The sequence below is a fragment of the Schistocerca americana genome, chromosome 2 (assembly GCF_021461395.2).
Source record: "Schistocerca americana isolate TAMUIC-IGC-003095 chromosome 2, iqSchAmer2.1, whole genome shotgun sequence".
NCBI classification, from domain to species: domain Eukaryota; kingdom Metazoa; phylum Arthropoda; class Insecta; order Orthoptera; family Acrididae; genus Schistocerca; species Schistocerca americana.
Window position 1 is genome coordinate 1,021,824,812 of NC_060120.1, and position 20,057 is coordinate 1,021,844,868.

Here is a 20,057-nt window from a genome sequence, read left to right on the forward strand (position 1 = left end):
AAAAATAATGGAATGTATATTTATTAATAAATTCTCTTTTATAATAATTTACATTTTTAAGTTCTTAATTATTTTCATGGACAACAAATAATCAGATCTTGTGCCAGTAAAGATTGCTCATTTGTATTCAAAATTAGTACTATATTTTTCCCTTTATCAGTGAAATGAATTTTTTTTCCAAAAAACTTTTGACTACTTTTGACTGAAAAGTTTCATATCCTCAAATACCTTTGGCCAATAAATTTTTGTGAAAGTTAAGTGATATCAATATCTTGAAAACCACCCTGAAACAACTGAAATTAAATGTAAGGTATGATGAAGCCTATAAAGTATATACAATATTGAAAACTAGCCTGTGATTGCTGAAAGGAGTTTCACAACTTGCTCACAGAAAGTCATTGTTTATGATTTACTAACATCAGTTAGAATTGCTAGATGATAAAGATAAAATATTCCAGAATATGTTCCGGTATTGTGGATAAAAGTGATAGGATAAAAATATTCATGTATTTCATTCATATCCATATCTTACTCTCAGATACAGTCTGAAATGTTCACATTTGAAATGAAATTAAGATACATCAAAAAAAAATTTTGCATCACTTCTGTTCCCAGAATGCCTGAAGATAGATGTTGACTGTGGATATTGTATCACAGATACAGTCCCTTTCACTGTTCAGAGATGTCACTAAACCTGCTCAAAGATGTAAACAACCATGCATGAGCAGCACCTATTAGCCAGAGGGGGTCTCACAGCCAATGAGTTCCAGTCATTCCACCAGGGAGGAGTAACACAGCTCATGTTGTCTGTAGTTCAACCATGAGTAGACGGTCAATACTGTGGTTTGATCGCGTCCCCATTGTTACTCTGTGCCAGGAAGGGCTCTCACTCAACAAGGGAAGTGTCCAGACATCTCGGAGTGAACCAAAGTAGTGATGTTCGGACATGGAGGAGACACAGACAGGAGCTGTCGATGACATGCCTCGCTCAGGCCGCCCAAGGGCTATTATTGCAGTGGATGACTGCTGCATACGGATGTGCAATAGGCTGCATGATGCGCAACTTCACTCCCGACATCCATGGCGAGGTCCATCTTTGCAGCAATGACAACATGCAGCGCGGTATAGATGGGCCCAACAACATGCCAAATGGACCGCTCAGGATTGGCATCACGTTCTCTTCACCAATGAATGTCGCATATGCCTTCAACCAGACAATCGTCAGAGACGTGTTAGGAGGCAACCCAGTCAGTCTGAACGCCTTAGACACATTTTCCAGTGAGTGCAGCAAGGTGGAGGTTTCCTGCTGTTCTGGGGTGGCATTATATGGAGCTGATGTACACCGCTGGTGATTATGATAGGTGCCTTAATGGCTGTACAATACGTGAATGCCATCCTCCGGCCGATAGTGCAACCATATCGGCAGCATATTGGCGAGTCATTCACCTTCATGGACGACAATTCGCGTCCCCATTGTGCATATCTTGTGAATGACTTCTTTCAGGATAACGACATCGCTTGACTAGAGTGGCCAGCATGTTCTCCAGACGTGAACCCTATTGAACATGCTTGAGATAGGTTGAAAGGGGCTGTTTATGGTTGACATGACCCACCAACCACTCTGAGGGTTCTACGCCGAATTGCCATTGAGGAGCGGGTCAATCTGGACCAACAGTGCCTTGATGAACTTGTGGATAGTATGCCACAACGAATACAGGCATGCATCAATGCAACTTACAAAAACATCGCACATCACACTAATGGGAATAGACTGGCTACAGACGTAGACAAACTTATGTGGAAAAGGCAGGTAACTACCATATTTAAGGGACTATAAGATGACACCTCCCCCCCCCTCCCTTTTCTTTCTTTCTTTCTTTTTTTTCAGAGGTTGCCTCATAAATTCTTATTTTTAACATATTCTGACTAATCAAAATTACCAACTGTTTTATTGATATAAAGTAAGTGCCTAAAAATGATAACACTATACATATTCTTAAATTAGGTCATTTATTGATAATACCAAGAGAAATAAAGAAACAAAAAGGAATGGGTTACATCAATTTTTATCTTCCCTAATCATTTTTGCTTACTAATAATCAGTTGTATCATTTCCTTTATCTGTAAGCCAATTGGAATTCCTTCCTTCTTGACATTCCTTCCATAGTATGTTTCCTTCTGAGTCATCCATGGCATTGTATATGTAGGAGTTTTTGAATCCTTTCATAATAGGTTCACTTGAAATTCTGCCCTAGACAGTAAGGATCCACTGGCCCAGAAGGGATATTAGGGTTTCTTTAACTTCCCCCTGGAGTGAAGGCATGGTCTCCCTGAAGGAGCCACTAACTGTAAAGCTGTCACAAGTGTACCTTAAAAGGTTTATTCACAACAACAGCTATACTTCCTAGCTGTGATGTCATACCCTTAGGAATTACTACATACCAGGTCTGTGTTGTTCGTTACTATCAGTTTCTTAACTCCCTGTGTGAGTTGTCCCCTGAGTGAATAGAGAATCCAAAATTTTGCTTGTGTTAAACTAACATCCTATTATTAGATATCAAAGTACCTTCAACCAATCCAGCATCAGCTCATTTGTCATCCATCTCTCTCCTCCCCTCCCCCCCTCCCCCCTGTTTTACAATATGTTCTGCAGGCATTTTTTCTTTTGGTACCATTTTCCTATGAGGAATCATGTAGGGGTGGAACTTCCTTCCATCTGCTAGTGCACCCAGTTACTTTTACTAGCCAAAACTTCTTACAGAACCACTTTTAATGCCCCCTCATGATGAAAGTAATATTTGATAGCATATCAAAATAAACCAGCATCTCATTTGTGTTGCCCATATAGCCTAGCAAACAGTTGTACTATTTCCTTATATTGATTTTATGACACTGATATGCAAGTAGTTTTTGTAAAATGCTATGGGAAGTCACTCTGCTAGCATTGTACCATAGTGTAAGCCCATGCTCTTCATCATCCTCATACATCAGCCAGTACTTGTTTTGAATTCCGTGATGCATGCAGTTGGAAAATTCCCTATTCGCAGCATCTACATTTCGATTTCTCTTGCACCTACTGAACAATTTGTTGCTCCAATTCATGAAATCTTCCCTGCATCGATTCAATGAAAGTTTGACATGTTGAACAGAATTTCTTTAATTTTTTTCTTTATCTGATCTACTAACATCCACTCCTGTGACACCAGTTTTCTTCTGCTTGCTGCAAAGTTTTTTGTGGCCTTCATTTCACCACTCACCATTAACTTAAAATTAGTGTCATATTGTCTGTGTGAACCACTTACAAACTGTCAACTCGTACATCTGGGCTTCTCAACAGAGTAATAGCTTTAATTTACACCTTTTATCTGTTGCTACAATTTACAATTCTTACAGCCCTGCCAGTATCTGCAAACTGAATGACAACACTATGTTGTCGTGGCGGCTCTCTACAGCTGATTGTTTTACACAAATCATACCATTTCGGATTAACACTGCAACAGAACTTGAAAATCAACTGTGCTGTAGAGTAGTAGCAGCATGAGTGCCGTTGTTGAAGCTCATATTTAATGTTTTGTGCTGTGTTTCGAGTGTTCCTTGCAAACATATTTTTATTAACATTAATTTGTCTCCTCTAGAAATTTATACATTGTCCATATCTGTCCAGTTTATAGTTAAGTCACTTACTACTAGAATTTGGTTCAGGTAAATTGCAGTTTAAACATGGGACATGTTCATAAAAAGTTCAAGGTATGTGTCATATTTCCCCATGGATGGCAGTGTGATGAAATTTGCTGTCTGCACACCAATCCCCTCCACATTCATCCTAGTGCGCTTCCAAACTGGTGTTACTACTCCCCCTCCATCCCTTCCTAATTCTTCAAATTAAATCTGCGCATGACCTCAATTGCCAAAGCCGTGTCTGTAAATGTAAGATGACTGCTATGTTAATTTATTATACAATATAAAAATATTGACCTCGGTAGCAGTAGTTTAATCTGCGAGTGCAAGATGACCCTGTATTTTTCAATGATGAATTTGTGAAAAAACTTATTATAGTTGGGTAAACACAGTAATTACAATGGAATTTTGAGTTTCTAGTGGAACATGCTGGGCACTGTCATTACATAATCACCCATTAGCTCGTCTCAAAACTTTTTGTAGTTTGTCTGGTACCATGCGCGGTGGAATTTCAATCCCTGCCAGACGTCATGGATGTTGAAGACCCCTAGAGGTCTCTGCATCATCGCGCCGTAAGCTGTGGTGGCGTGCGCGTACTGGCCTGCATGTAGTGTGAGGGTGCCACAGTGGAACACGTGGTTCCAGCAGCCAATAGTGGCGCCCTCGATAGAGTATTTAAGCGCCGGCATCTCACTCTGCTAGCGAGTCTAATCATTGTGTGGGTCTCAACACATTGCCTCGACAAGACAGCGTGTTTATCGTACTTTGATCTCGTTAATTGTGGACGTCTTGGATTTGTTTGGTTGTCTCTGTCACACCATTGCATTTTGTGTGTTGTCGTCGTAAGGTCTTTCACCATCGACCATCGTTGTTTCGTGTCTGTCCTTTCCGTTCGTTTGTTTGTGCACAGGCCGCTTTCCGTTTGGTCCCGCTGCGCTTTCTCGGCCACCCCGCGACCATTCCGGTAATGGTCACAACAGGTTACAACAGTTTGTGACCTCATATAGTACCAGCCATTGCTTTGTTTATCTGTAGTAATGAGTGGTTCAATTTTAAACTGTGCAGTAATAGTGCAGCTGCTTCCAGTGACTTACTGATTAACATTTAATCCATTTTTTTGGGTCATCACTCTTCTGACTGGTTTGATGTGACCTGCCACAAATTCCTGTCCTGTGCCAACCTCTTCATCTCAGAGTAGCACTTGCAACCTGCGTCCTCAATTATTTGCTGGATGTATTCCAATCTCTGTCTTCCTGTACAATTTTTGCCCTCTACAGCTTCCTCTAGTACTGTGGAAGTAATTCCCTGATGTCTTACCAGATGTCCTATCATCCTGTTCCTTCTCCTTGTCAGTGTTTTGCACATATTACTTTCCTCTGCGAGAACCTCCTAATTCCTTAACTTATCAGTCCACTTAATTTTGTCATTTGCCGGTAGCACCACATTTCAGATGCTTCGATTCTCTTCTGTTCTGGTTTTCCCACAGTCCATGTTTCACTACCACACAATGCTGTGCTCCAAACATACATTCTCAGAAATTTCTTCCTCAAATTAAGGCCTAATGTTTGATACTAGTTGACTTTTCTTGGCCAGGAATGCCCTTTTTGCCAGTGCTAGTCTGCTTTTGATGTCCCTTTTGCTTCATCCATTGTTCGTTATCTTACTGCCTAGGTAGTACTACTCCATGACCATCAATCCTGATGTTAAGTTTCTCGCTGTTCTCATTTCTACTACTTCTCATTACCTTCATCTTTCTTCGATTTACTCTCAACCCATACTCTGTACTCATTAGACTGTTCATTCTGTTCAGCAGATCACGTTTTCTTCTTCACTTTGACTCAGGATAGCAATGTCATCAGCGAATCGTATCATCGATAACCTTTCACCTTGAATTTTAATTCCACTCCCGAACCTTACTTTTATTTCCATCATTGCTTCCTCGATGTACAGATTGAGCAGTAGGGACTAAAACCTACTTCCTTCTCTTACACCCTTTTTAATATGAGCACTTCGTTGTTGGTCATCCACTCTTATTATTCCCTCTTGGCTGTTGTACATATTGTATATGACCCGTCTCTCCCTATAGCTTACCCATAGTTTTTTCAGAATTTTGAACATCTTGCGCCATTTTACATTGTTGAACGCTTTTTCCAGGTCGACAAATCTTATGAATGTGTGTTTATTTTTCTGTAGTCTTGCTTCCGTTATCAACTGCAATGTCAGAATTGCCTCTCTGTTTTCTGTAACTATTCTAAAGTCAAAATGATGATCATATATCACATTCTCAGTTTTCTTTTCCATTCTTCTGTATATCATTCTTGTTAGCAACTTAGATGCATGAGCTGTTAAGCTGATTGTGCGATAATTCTTGCACATCAGCTCTTGCAGTCTTCAGAATTGTGTGGGTGATATTTTTTCAAAAGTCAGATGGTATGTCGCCATTCTACACATCAACTTGAATACTCATTTTTTTGTCACTTCCCTAACAATTTCAGAAATTGTGGTGGAATGTTATCTATCCCTCCTGCCCTATTTGATCTCAAGTCCTCCAAAGCTCTCTTAAATACTGATTCTAATACTGGATCCCCTGCATCTTCTAAATCGACTCCTGTTTCTTCTCCTACCACATCAGACAAATATTCCCTCTCATAGAAGCCTTCAATGTACTCTTTCCACCTATCTGCTCTCTCCTCTGCATATAACAATGGAATTCCTATTGCACTCTTAATGTTCCAACTTTTGCTTTTAATATCACCGAAGGTTGTTTTGAGTTTCCGGTATGCTGAATCAGTCCGTCCGACAATCTTCTTCTTCTTCTTCTTCTTTTTTCTTCTTCTTCACATTTTTCATGCAGCAATTTCGTCTTAGCTTCCCTACACATCCTGTTCATTTCATTCCTCAGTGACCTGTATTTCTGTGTTCCTGAATTTCCCTGAACTTTTTTGTACTTCTTTCTTTCATCAATCAACTGAAGTATTTCTTCTGTTACCCAGGGTTTCTTCGCAGTTACCCTCTTTGTTCCAATGTTTTTCTTTCCAACTTCTGTGTTGCCCTTCTTAGAGATATCCTTTCCTCTTCAACTGGACTGCCTACTGAGCTATTCCTTATTGCTGTATCTATAGCCTTAGAGAAACCCAAGCATATCTCTTCATCCCTTAGTACATCTGTATCCCATTTCTTTACATATTGATTCTTCCAGGATTCTTCCTGAATAATCTCTTGAACTTCAGCTTACTCTTCATCATTACTACATTGTGATCTGAGTCTATATCTGTGTCTTATAATCCAGTAGCTGATTTCGGAATCTCTGTCTGGCCATGATGTAATCTAACTGAACTCTTCCTGTACCAGCTGATCTTTTCCAAGTATATCTCCTCCTCTTGTGATTCTTGAAGAGAGTATTCACTATCACCAGCTGAAATTTATTACAGAACCCAATAAGTCTTTCTCCTCTCTCATTCCTTGTCCCAGGTCCATATTCCCCTGTAACCTCTTCTTCTACTTCTTCCCCTACAACTGCATCCCAGTCCCCCATGACTATTAGATTTTCATCTCCCTTCATGTACTGTATTACACTTTCAATATACTTGTACTCCTTCTCTGTCTCTTCATCTTCAACTTGTGACATTGTCATGTATACCTGAACTATTGCTTTCAATGTTGGTTTGCTGTCGAGTCTGACAAAAATAACCCATCACCAACTGTCACTGTAACACACTCTTGGCCCAACCTTTATATTCATAATGAATCGTACTCCCATTACACCATTTTCCACTGCTGTTAATATTACCCTATACTCATCTGACCAGAAGTCCTTGTCTTCTTTCTATTTCACGTCACTGTTACCTACCACATGTAGTCATAGGAACAGTGACTGCACAATGGTGCCTTCATTGACATCCATGTTATCCCAGTGCTGACTTTTATGAGTGTGTCTACTGACAGGATGAGTACACTGCAAGATATACACACGTCAATAATGGCAATATTAGGTTACCTCTCGCCCCCCTTCTTTCTTTCTTTTTGTGCTGTTATTTATATTTTTATGTCCAATCAACCTCATTCATACATTCATCATCTTTGTGTTATGTATCCCATCCTCAGTCACTTATTCATTCTTAATTTAATTCATCCATTCATCCATCCTAATATGTCACTAATATGTCCTGTACATCATTCTTCGATGGTATGATCTTGATTGTTGCCAACCTAAAGACAATTATATAGATTTTTACCCTTAGTGGATATGTTTAAATATTACTTTAACATTTGCAAAATTTCCATTCAGTTCTTTCATGTTGGAGATTGTGTATTTTTCTGTATAATCTTCTCTTTTCTCAAAGACCTCATAATAACAGAAGAAATTTTTTTGATAACAGCTGCTTCTATTTTCAGGTCTTCGCTTTTCTGATGTCTGTTAACACACCATGTTTTGTTTCTACTGAGCGTAAAAGCTGAATTTTAAAATGTTCTCCAGCTGTGTAATGTTTCATCAGTTCTCTCTCTCTCTCTCTCTCTCTCTCTCTCTCTCTCTCTCTCTCTCTCTCTCTCTCCCCCCCCCCCCCCCTCTCCCCCTCTCTCTCCCTCTTCATTTTACACATTGACAGACTGATTGTAATACAGTGTGTCCACTGTCACTAAGCATGTGTAATAAATATCACGAATAAAAGGTGATTTGCTAGAAACTTTAAACATTATATGACACCATAATATTTTATGAATAGAGGAAAAGTTTTTGTAGCTATAGTGATTAACATGTGGTTCATGTTGAATTAACAGGCACCAGCTGATTGGAAGATTCTGAATGTACTGCACCGTGTAGCATCTCAGGTAGCTGCTCTTGACATTGGATACAAGGCTGGTGTTGAAGAAATTCGAAACAATCCACCGAAAGTCCTGTTCTTGTTAGGTGCAGATGAAGGCACTATATCTCGATCAGATTTACCTGCTGACGCATTTGTAATTTATCAAGGCAAGTATAATTACCTAGCACTTTGTTTATTCATTTTGCTGTAGGCAGCTACATTGAAGAATACTTTCTTATAAATAATGTAAATTTAAATGTTGATGCTATGTAAAGGAGCTAGAGTGGCTTTTGTATATTGATAGCGTGTCCTCAAATATATTTTTATATTTTTGTTTTTAGAGAAGAATGTGAATTACAAAAGAATTGGGTTAAACATGTCCCTTCATTCACTACTTTGTCTTTAGGGCCAATGGCGGGCTGGCATGTCTACAGTTATACTGGTTTTCCCATTGCTAACTTGAATTTTCACTGTTTTCAGTTTTGTACACTTAATGTTCTGAATAATTTGACACTGTTGTTCTTGTCATTTTGATGTTTGTACATTGTGGATTAGCATGCTGATATGACCCATGACAAGCAGATAGGTAGTCTTAATTTCACACGAGGAAAAGAGCTAGTTTTCTTACTTTCCAGGCCACCACGGTGATGTTGGGGCGTCAATGGCTGATGCTATTTTCCCTGGTGCTGCTTACACTGAAAAGCAGGCATCTTATGTGAACACAGAAGGCCGAGCTCAGCAGACACTGGTTGCTGTTACTCCACCTGGTCTTGCAAGAGAAGACTGGAAAATTATACGAGCTCTGTCTGAGGTAAGATGTTCTACAGTCAAGTATAACATTTTCCCTGAATAATAAGCATTAAAAAGTTTTCAAATAATGTGGGAGAAATCACACCATATGATAGTTGACCTGAAATAATCAGAACTAGTCAAAGTGAACGTGTACCTGCTATAGTTTTAAATCATCTTTGTAAGAAGTTAGATATGATCATCATATATTCAGGTCTACACCAGAGATTAGAATCAGTTTTGTACTGTAAACCCTTGATTTTTTAAAGAATCAAACATCCATTTATAAAACATTTTCAAACATCTGGTGCTCTATAAATGAGTTAATGTTTTAAATATAATAGAGGGAAACACTCCACGTGGGAGAAATATATCTAAAAACAAAGATGATGTGACTTACCAAACGAAAGTGCTGGCACGTCGATAGACACACAAACAAACATGTCTGCTCTTGTCTGTATATGTGTGGATGGATATGTGTGTGTGTGCGAGTGTATACCCGTCCTTTTTTTCCCCCTAAGGTAAGTCTTTCCGCTCCCGGGATTGGAATGACTCCTTACCCTCTCCCTTAAAACCCACATCCTTTCGTCTTTCCCTCTCCTTCCCTCTTTCCTGACGAAACAACCGTTGGTTGCGAAAGCTAGAATTTTATGTTTGTGTTTGTTTGTGTGTCTATCGACGTGCCAACGCTTTCGTTTGGTAAGTCACATCATCTTTGTTTTTAGATATATTTAATGTTTTAAATATTTGACATGAAGTATGTAAGTGGGAAGAAGCTTAGAAATGGTTTGAAATTATGCTTAAAGGTCATTGGGGGTCACCAAGTGCTTGTGTTGTGAAACACTGGATAAATATATCCTGGCTATAAGTGTACGTTGTCAGCAAACTGTGTGGCAAATAGAGTTGCTAAGTAAAGAAGTAATAAATGATCATGTCATGTCTAAAGCTGAAGTTTTACTGCATGAACAGTGAAAATGTACAGTAGTAAGCAATAAACTGTTTGCCTTTTACCATTTTATGGGGGTGTCATTGTGTGTGAAGTTTGTTGGAAGTCGCTAAGTCCCCTTATTCTCAAGTACTAGATGAGTGAAGTCCAGTTGCACTATCTCAAGATGAACACACAGTTTCTATCTGTAGTACTTGTCTTTTTTGTGTTAAAAGTTAAATATAAGATTGTACCTCTTAATCAGTAGATTACGACAGCATTTTAAATGCTTAAATTCGATCAGTAATCATGTGAAATGTTGAAAATCAAATTTTTGTAACCCATGGAAGCCATTATATGGGCAACCTGCAACTGGTCACGGGTTGTGGGATAGTTACCTGGTAATATAGATACTTACTTCAAACTCGCTAGCAGGTCCTAAGACATCATCTCAGAACTCGCCATCTCTGTAAGATTGGAGCCTAGGCTCATCAATCTCCACTGCTATCCAATTAACTAAAATTTTGTCACTTGAGTCTGATGTTGGGTAAAAATGGACGCTACCTACATAGAAAGGAGAGCGAGTACACAAGTATAACTGCAGACCCATGGTATTGCTGGTAGATTCGCATACATTGTAAATGATTGTTACACACAAGTACAATGACTGATGGGTTAACAATGAATGTTGTTCTGTTTACGTATAGATTTATATATAATATAATATATATTCCTCAACATTCTTTTGTAGTGCCACATGTCGAAAGGTTCTATTCTCATGTCTGAACTTGTTTTTGTCCACATCACTTCTGTACGATTCTAAACTCCAGTCAAATACCTTCAGCAAATACTTCCAAACATTTAAATTTATGTAATGATAAAAAATTTCTCTGTTTCACAAGTGGTTTTCCATGGTATTGACAGTCTGCATTTTATATCCTCCCTACTTTGAGCATCATTAGTTATTTTGTGGCATAAGTAGCAAAACTCGTCACTGCTTTTAGTGTCTAGTTTCCTAATCTGATATCCTTAGCATCACCTGATTTAATTTGGCTACATTTCACTACCGCTGTTTTACTTTTGTTCATGTTAATCTTGTGAACTCCTTTCAAGACATTACTGTTCCTGTCCAGCTGCTCTTCCAAGTCCTTTGCCGCATCTATTAAAATTACAATGTCATTGGTAAACCACAAAGTTATTTCTTTATCCAGGACTTTAATTCCCTTCCTAAATTTCTTCTTGGTATCCTTTACTGCGTGTTCAACGCTTTCTCACTTCCTTCTCAACCACTGATACCTTTCATGTCCTTGGACTCTTATACCTGCAGTCTGGTTTCTGTACAAGTTACGTATAACCTTTTGCTCCCCGTTGATGCCTTCAGAATTTCAAAAAATGTAGTCCAGTCACCATTGTCAAAAGCTTTTGCAGAATCTACAAATTCTCTAAGTGTAGATTCCGACAATGGAAAATATTATAAAAAGTATAGTTGCTACTCGTCATATAGTGGAGATGCCGAGTTGCAGATAAGTAGAGAGGCTGCAGTTTGGGGTGTGTGTGTGTGTGTGTGTGTGTGTGTGTGTGTGTGTGTGTGTGTTGTGTGTGTAAGTATTTTTGGCTGAAAGCTCATTTTCTGACAGTCTTTTTGTTGTGCCTATCTGCAACTCAGCATCTCCGCTATATGCTGAAGAGCAACTATACTTTTCATAAATGTAGATTTATGTTTCTTCACCCTAACTTCTAAGATAGGTCACAGAGTAATTATTCCCATGCTTGTTACTACATTTCAGAACATGAACTGACCTTCCCTGAGTTCAGCTCCTAAGCTTTTACATTCTTCCGTCAGTAACTGATGTCATGAACTTATTGAACTGATGGTTTGGTAATATTCACATCTCTCAGCACCTGCCTTCTTTGGAATTGAAAGAATTATGTTTTTCTTGAAATTTGAGGATATTTTCCAGTCTCGTATGTCTTGCACTCCAGGTGGAACAGTTTTGTCATGGTTGGCTCTCTGAAGAAATCTTGATAATTTTGAAGGAGACTCACCTACAATGGTGACTTTGTTTCAATTTAGACCTTTCAGTTCTCCAGTCTTATTTTGAAGTGCATTCTCTTTTTTCTGTAATATTGTCTTTGAAGTTCATTACTCTTATATAGCCCTTCTATATATTCCTTCCAAGTTTCGGTTGTTTTTCATCTGAGCTGTCTATATTCGTACAGCTGCTTCTCCTTTCTCAGAAAATCTTTCCGCTAGACATCCGTGGTCTACAGTCTTGCATTTCTTGTCTAGCCATTCCTGCTTAGCCATTTTCCACACCTTGCCAGTCCCACTTTTTAGAAATACATATTCCATTTTGCCTGCTTCATTTGCTGCAACCTTTTGGGGCTCAGCGTTGATTTGCTGGGTTCATGCTTGGCGACCCCGGGTTCCTGAGCTGGGGACTGGTAAGCACCATCAGTCCCATCACCGTAAGCTCTGTGCATGCTTCAGTGACCACCGCACGGCGTGGCGGTGGAATTTTGTATGTCTCAGGGAATGGGGATCTTGGCTTGACCTCCCAGATCGTGAGGACGGGATAAACCTCCCATGCTAATGGGATGCATGGTTGTTTAGGTGGAACAGTCGTTAGCAGGCAACCTTTGGGGAACCTTCCCCACCTCAATTGTATAAGGCTTACTCAGGCAGGCAGGGTTCTGAGTGGACAATTATTTCCCTAGCTGCTCATGGGACCAAGATGAAACCCTTGAAATTATCATCTTCACCTACCAGTGGGAAGGGTGTACCACCTGGGAGTATTCACACTCATTCATCCAAAAGAATGGGGGAGGGTAGTCCTCCTGATACTAAGAATAGTTTGGACTGCAGTAACAGGGCTCATGGAGTCGGGAATAACAATGTCTTTCGGGTGATAAAGAGGGAGGAGGGGACATTGAGAAAGTGTCCCCATTTTATATCCGCAAGGGTTTGGGAGACATTGCTGGAACATTAGAATCTATAAGATGATTGCGTAATGGCTCATTGTTGGTTGAAACTAACAGGTCAAAGCAGGTAGACCTTAATAAGAAATTGCAGAAACTGTGTGACTATGTTATTGTTGAGATGCACACCCCTCTCAACTTTAGTAAGGATGTTGTCACATGCCGAGATATCATGGACATGGACATAGCAGAACTGAAGCAGGAATGGGCATCCCAGGGAGTAGTCGACGTGGAACAACGAACACGCAGGAACAATGGAGCAACTGAAAAGACTGCTACTTTCTTTGTCACATTTAATTCTCTGACACCGCCTGATCATCTTATGGCGGGGTTCCTTCGACTTAATGTTCGGTCTTACGTTCAAAACCCTATGTGGTGCTATAAATGCCAGCATTTCGGCCATACAACCATGAATTGTGGAGGTGAAGCGATCTGTGGGAACTGCGGAAAAGCCGCTCATGATGCTGGGACTGACAGCCTGTCTTGGGCAATGTGCATCAACTGCTCTGGTGGGAACCACACAGACTGGAGCGGAGACTGCCCTGGGTTGTTGCTTCCCCCCCCCCCCCCCCCCCCTCTCACTCCCACCCCAAAGAACGCAAAATACAGGAGATAAGTGACCAAGCAGATCCACTGTGCTGAAGCAAAAAAAGAATATAAGGCGACAAAACCCCCTGTCTTTGCCACGTCATATTCTTCCATGTTGCAGAAACCTGTTCCCAAGGTGGACGCTGAGACACAGACGATGCCTAGTGCGCCTGTGTCCACCGCAAGCACCTGTACTTGCACATGTACATGTCAAGGGAAAAAGAGTAAGGACAAAGTAATCCAGGCAGCTGCACCATCAAAAAAGCAAAAAGCACTCCGTCGTCAAGCCACAAGTGGCCCATCGGGACCATCCGTCCGCCGTATCATCCTCACTGAGGATGCGGATAGGAGGGGCGTGTGGTCAGCACACCGCTCTCCCGGTCGTCATGATGGTTTTCTGTGACCGGAGCCGCCACTATTCGGTCGAGTAGCTCCTCAATTGGCATCACGAGGCTGGGTGCACCTCGAAAAATGGCAACAGCACATGGCGGCTGGATGGTCACCCATCCAAGTGCCGGCCACGCCCGACAGCGCTTAACGGTGATCTCACGGGAACCGGTGTATCCACTGTGGCAAAGCCGTTGCATGCACCATCAAAGACCAACAACAATTCTGCATCGAGGATCCAGAAGGTAAAAGAAAAGTAGTGTGCCTCTCAACACCCCTTTCCCCGTTATCCTCGAAGGGACAGGATGCAGTGGAAGGTTCATGACGTTCCCAAGCACCGTCAGACATCATTCTTTCTCGTCTGACTGATGAGGAGGATATCATGGAGTTAGATACCTTGGATCCAGACAGCCCCTCCACCCCCCTCGCTCTTCAAGTGCTTCACCATCCTGGTGCAAAGATAGTGGAAAATTAAAACTGCACCAATGACATGGCTCCCATACTATAGTGTAACATAAATGGGTGCAGGACTCATGTGGAGGAATTGAAACTCCTAGCCCAGGCACATCCCTTGCACTTTTGTTTACAAGATCGTATTTTAAAGATACAGATGTCCCTGGGCTACAGGGATATATGCTGGGATGACTTATTGGGGGAAAGGGCCAAGGGAGGTGTCTCAGTGTTTTACGTCAATACGCATCACTCCTCTGTTCTCCCCTGGCTACTGACCTGCAAGCAGTTGCAGTTCAAATTCATGTATTTTGAAGGATCATTCTTTGCTCACTGTATTTACCCCAAGATGCACTAGACTCTGAGGCTCTCACAGATCTTATCGCACAACTCCCGTGACCGTTCCTCCTCCTGGGAGCCTTCAATGCCCATCATGTCCTGTGGGGCTCGACCAGTACTTGCCTTCATGGTGGGTTTTGGAGAGCCTCTTAACATCTCACGAGCTGTGCATCCTCAACACGGGTACTCACACACATTTCTCTACTGCTACGGGGTCATTCTCAGCCATCGACTTCTCTTTCTGTTCTCCCGCCCTTGCAAACTCTGTTCAGTGGAAGGTCATTGACGACCTTCATTCTGGTGACCACTTCCCAATCTGCCTTCACCTACTAAATGGCTCACCAGCTGAAGTTAAGCCCCCAAAAGGGTAGTCAGCAGGGCAACTTGACACGTTTCAGCCAGCTGGCTGTGTTCAAACACTGTAGCAGTGTGCAAGGATGGGTTGACCACATCACTAGTGGTGTGCTGACTTTTCCAACCCGTAGCCCTCAGGTCATCTTAGGAGGTAACCAGTACTTTGGTAGACAGATGAGTGCCATTCCGCAATCTGGGAAAGGTGTGCGACTCTTCGACATTTTAAATGCTGACCAACAGCAGACAACCTTAGGGCCTTTCGAGTCATGAGAGCCAAGGCTCTACACGTCATTAGGGATAGTAAGAAAAGTTCATGGCAAACATTCTTGGACTCCATCAATCGTTCCACTTCTTCTACAAAAGTATGGGAAGCCATCCGGAGGATTTCCGGTAAGTGCAGCCATTTACTGATAGCAGCAGTGCTGAACCAGGGGGCCTCCAAACAACATTTTGCACAAACTGCTTCCAATGCAAGCCGGGATCTGGCATTTTGTCACTATCATGCGACTGTAGAGAGGGAAAAGTTGGACTTCAGGTCCAGCAGTTCTGAGGCCAACAATTGCCCTTTCTCCATGTGGGAGCTTGAATCGGCACTGACTGAGATTCATGACACTGCACCCGATCATGACCAAATCCGGTACTGCATGCTTCAACATTTGTCAGTGGTGTCAAAGGAAATCCTCCTCGAATGTTTTAATCTAATATGGCAGACAGGCTCTTCCCTAGCTCGTGAAGGGAGGCAATTCTGATCCTTCTCATCAAACCAGGAAAAGACTGCACATGCCCAAGTAGTTTTATCGGAGTATTGCCTTAATGAGCTGTGTAGGAAGAGCCTGGAGCGAATGGTTAACCATTGTCTGGTCTGGTTGTTAGAGACCAGGCAACTCCTTAGCCGCTCTCAGTGTGGATTCTGAAGATTTCGGTCCACTTTCGACAGCCTGATCCTCCTAGAGGTGGCTATTTAGCAGGCTTTCCTCCATAAGCATCACTGTATCAGCATATTCTTTGATATAAGTAAGGCGTATGATACTATGTGGACACACTGTATTCTCTCACAACTGCATCAGTCGGGCTTTTGTGGCCACCTCTATATCTTCATTTGGTATTTCTTGTCTCAGTGGTTTTTTAGGACCTGAGTGGTGATGTCTGTATGATTTGAGCAGAAGAAGTGTGTTTCTCAGGGCAGTGTTTTAAATGTTACCCCCTTTGCCATAGCCATCAACAGTATCACATCTATGGTAAGGAGTCCTGTACAGTGCTCCTTATATGTAGACGATTTTGCTGTTTTCTGGTCCTCCAGTGTTGCAATGGCGAGCCATCAGTTACATCTTGCAGTGCGACAGTTAGAGGAGTGGGCTACAAAGACGGGTTTTCAGTTTTCTGCAGATAAGTGTGTGTGTGTGTGTGTGTGTGTGTGTGTGTGTGTGTGTGCATTTTAATATTTCTCATCTTCTTTTTAATTTGCCTGCCTTGATTATGGGGAACACCACCCCTTATTTTACAGACACACTGTGGTTTCTGGGCCCTTATTTTTGACTTCCCATTGTCTTGGTTACCACACCTGCGAGACCTGCAAGCCAGAAACCGGAAGGCACTGAACATTAGGAAGTGCATTAGCCACAGGTCTTGGGGAGTGGACAGGGCGCGTCTCCTTCAGTTGTATCGGTCTTTCGTGCATTCAGGGTTGGACTGTGGTTGCACAGCGTATGGATCAGTGAGGCCCTCTTACTTGCATATCATTGATACCGTCCATCATGAGGATTCGGCTGGCCACGGATGCTTATCGGACCAGTCCCATACCTAGCATCTGTGCTGATTTTCCAATGATCCACGAGCCATGATGCTATTTAGGATCCGCGTGCATTGTGTGCTGGAGTCACTCAGTGTGGAACCTATAAGACCCCAAATCCAGGGTTTTAAACGCGTGCTGCCCTGGTTAGTGGAGAGACCCAGAGTGATTTTAGATTTGGTGCGGTACAGCAGAGATAGCACTCCTGCTTCAGTTTTTAATGCAATGTTCTCTGATATTTTATCTGAGTACCATGACCAAGTAGCTGTTTTTACAGGTGGGTCTAAGCTGGGGGACTCTGTTATATGCTCTGTCGTTTTCCCGGATCATGTCCTCGAGGTCAGACTGCCTCCAGAATTTACCATCTTCAATGCAGAATTATATGCGATCTTCCGAGCACTGAAGCAGATGAGACATTCTCCCGGTGTTAGATTTCTTGTCTGCTCAGACTCTCTGAGCACCCATTACTCTCTCCAATGTTTGTACCCAGCAGATACAGTAACGCAGAATATCCAGGATGCCCTCCTACAACCACGATGATTGGAAAGGAGGTGTCTTTCTGCTGGGTACCTGGGCACATTAGAATTGCGGGGAATGAAAGGGCGGATTGAGCAGCCAAGCAAGCAGACATGTCATGATCCTCTGGTATTTTGGTGTGCTATCTCCCTGCATGCTGTCACCTTGCTGTTGAGGTAGAGAGTCCTGTTTCAGTGGGAAGACGAGCGGCTGGCAGTGACCGATAACAAGCTCTGTATCAACAAGCCCACAGCTCACCCATGGAGTACTTCCTTCAAGTCACGTCTGCAGGACGAGGTCCTTCTTACTCGTCGTTGCATAGGCCACAGCCCTATGACACATGGATTCTTATTCTCGCGAGAGGACCCTCCAATCTGTAGTGCTTGTGGCGTGCAGATCACGGTGCGCCACATTTTATTAGACTGCATTTTATTTGCTGACCACCGGACTGCGGCGGATCTGCTATCTATTTTATGTAATGCTCAAATGAATGTGGTTAGGGTTTTAAAGTTTTGTGAATTGTCCAACATTTTTAACAAGATTTTAGGGAGATGTTCTTAATGTGTAAAAGGGTGGCCTGCTTACCGTAGATTTTTGGAAGGGGTCAGCCAGTCAAATTTCCCTGCAATTTTAGTTCTTCTGTCTTTTGTTTTCTCTGTGTTTTAAATTCTTGCTTAACTCTCTTCCCTCCTATTTGGTTTTAGTGCGCATGAGAGTGCATGTGATACACAGTGACCGTTCAGTAATTTCAAGTCCATGCATGTACAACACTTTTAGTTCATCTCCACATTTGTTTGTTTGTATAACCGTAACGGCGATGACGGCCTCGCCATTGGGCGCCCATTGGATCTCCACACACACACACACACACACACACACACACACACACACAAATTTGCTGCACTTTTTTTCTGCTTTTGTCAATATAATTCTTATTCGTTTCTTAAACGAAGTCTCTTCAGTGATTAAATTGTGCTCTGAGCAAAATTCTTCCAGGTGGCTTTGCCTTTCACTCTGTCCCCATAGTACATGTTCACCTAAAATTTTCCCCCTCTTCCTTTCCCTGCTATCCAGCTTCAGTTCCCACGACAATTAAACTTGAAACTTCCATTACTGTCTGAGTAATTCTGTTTACCTCATTTTACTTTCTAACTCTACAGCTCAGAAAAAGGATTCACCTGAAAGTTAGCAAAGTTCTTTGTATTGTTTATGGGCCTTTCGGCAAATCAGTGTCTGTACTGTTCAGTTAGTTGTTGTCTTTGCTCCTTAAATTATATATATTCCGTCAAGATTTTCCATTACTCGTTGTACGCAGTGTTTGACATAATATTATTCTAGGATTTGCTCTGAAGGTAGTAATCAAATTAAAACTGTGGTGGTCCTGACTGTGTAGACTTCAGTTATTTGTTTGTTCATATATGAAGAAATAATGGCAATACCTGTGTGGCTTTTTGGACATAAGTAATGGATTTTGACAGCTATAATGTAAATGGCTTTTGTGTACTTTTCAGATAATTGGCAAAACTCTACCGTATGATAATCTGAATGAAATTAGGCATCGACTGGAGGAGGTTTCACCAAATCTGGTTCGGTATGGCAACGTGGAAGAAGCAAACTTCTTTGTCCAAGCTACAGAACTGGCAAAGGTATGGTCTCTCTCTCTCTCTCTCTCTCTCTCTCTCTCTCACACACACACACACACACACACACACACACACACGCACATTGAGTAGACACAGATCAGGAATTGTATTTAGTTACAGATCAGATTTCTGCTTTGAAGATTTTTTTGGGAAGAGGATATAGCTGTATTTGTCACAGCCATATCATTAGGTATATCAGTATTGTTAAATTCCAGTTTTGACCGTGCATTCTGCTATTTCAGACCTCTGATTTTGTAAAAAGAAAAAGAAATGGAATACACAGCCATATGTTCAAAATATTTATGATTCAGACAACTAGTTTCATTGCTACATTTGCATAATCTTCAGATACTGTCTATCGAAAAACAACTTATATAGTTACAATGCCTGTGTCTAATAACTTAATTAATGTGAAAAATAAAATACCACAACTGCTTTAACATCATAAAAGGAACAAAATATAACCAAAGTACACTTGGAGTTTGCACATGAGTACATGGATAGTCTCCAACTATTGTAAATTTTGGAAAAGGGCAAAATATTAAACATGATACAACTGATAAATATACAGTGATATACAAAAAACATGATATGCAGAAGGTTGTAGAAGTGGTGTAAGGTATGAAACGGCAGCAAGGAACCCACATATTGCAGTTCAGCTGCAAGCAAAGTGTACAAGCATAACAACATATGTAAATACAATATTTAGGATAGATGACCTCCAAGGAACAGAAGTAACAGTGTGATCTGAAGGGCTTGGTTGATGTAAAGGACGTGGAAATATTTGTGAATGCTGAAACCTTAGGTGTTGTGCA

At 41.4% G+C, this 20,057-nt stretch overlaps 1 protein-coding gene across 1 annotated transcript in view; it reads left to right on the forward strand.

Annotated features, from left to right (window-relative positions):
* LOC124596395 (NADH-ubiquinone oxidoreductase 75 kDa subunit, mitochondrial) overlaps positions 1–20,057 on the forward strand; it is a 95,689-nt gene that overhangs the window by 71,212 nt on the left and 4,420 nt on the right. Inside the window, exons 11-13 of the mRNA XM_047135520.1 lie at positions 8,458–8,650; positions 9,119–9,294; positions 19,111–19,245. Coding sequence (XP_046991476.1) covers positions 8,458–8,650; positions 9,119–9,294; positions 19,111–19,245 — 504 coding nt within the window. The remainder of the gene's footprint in view (positions 1–8,457; positions 8,651–9,118; positions 9,295–19,110; positions 19,246–20,057) is intronic.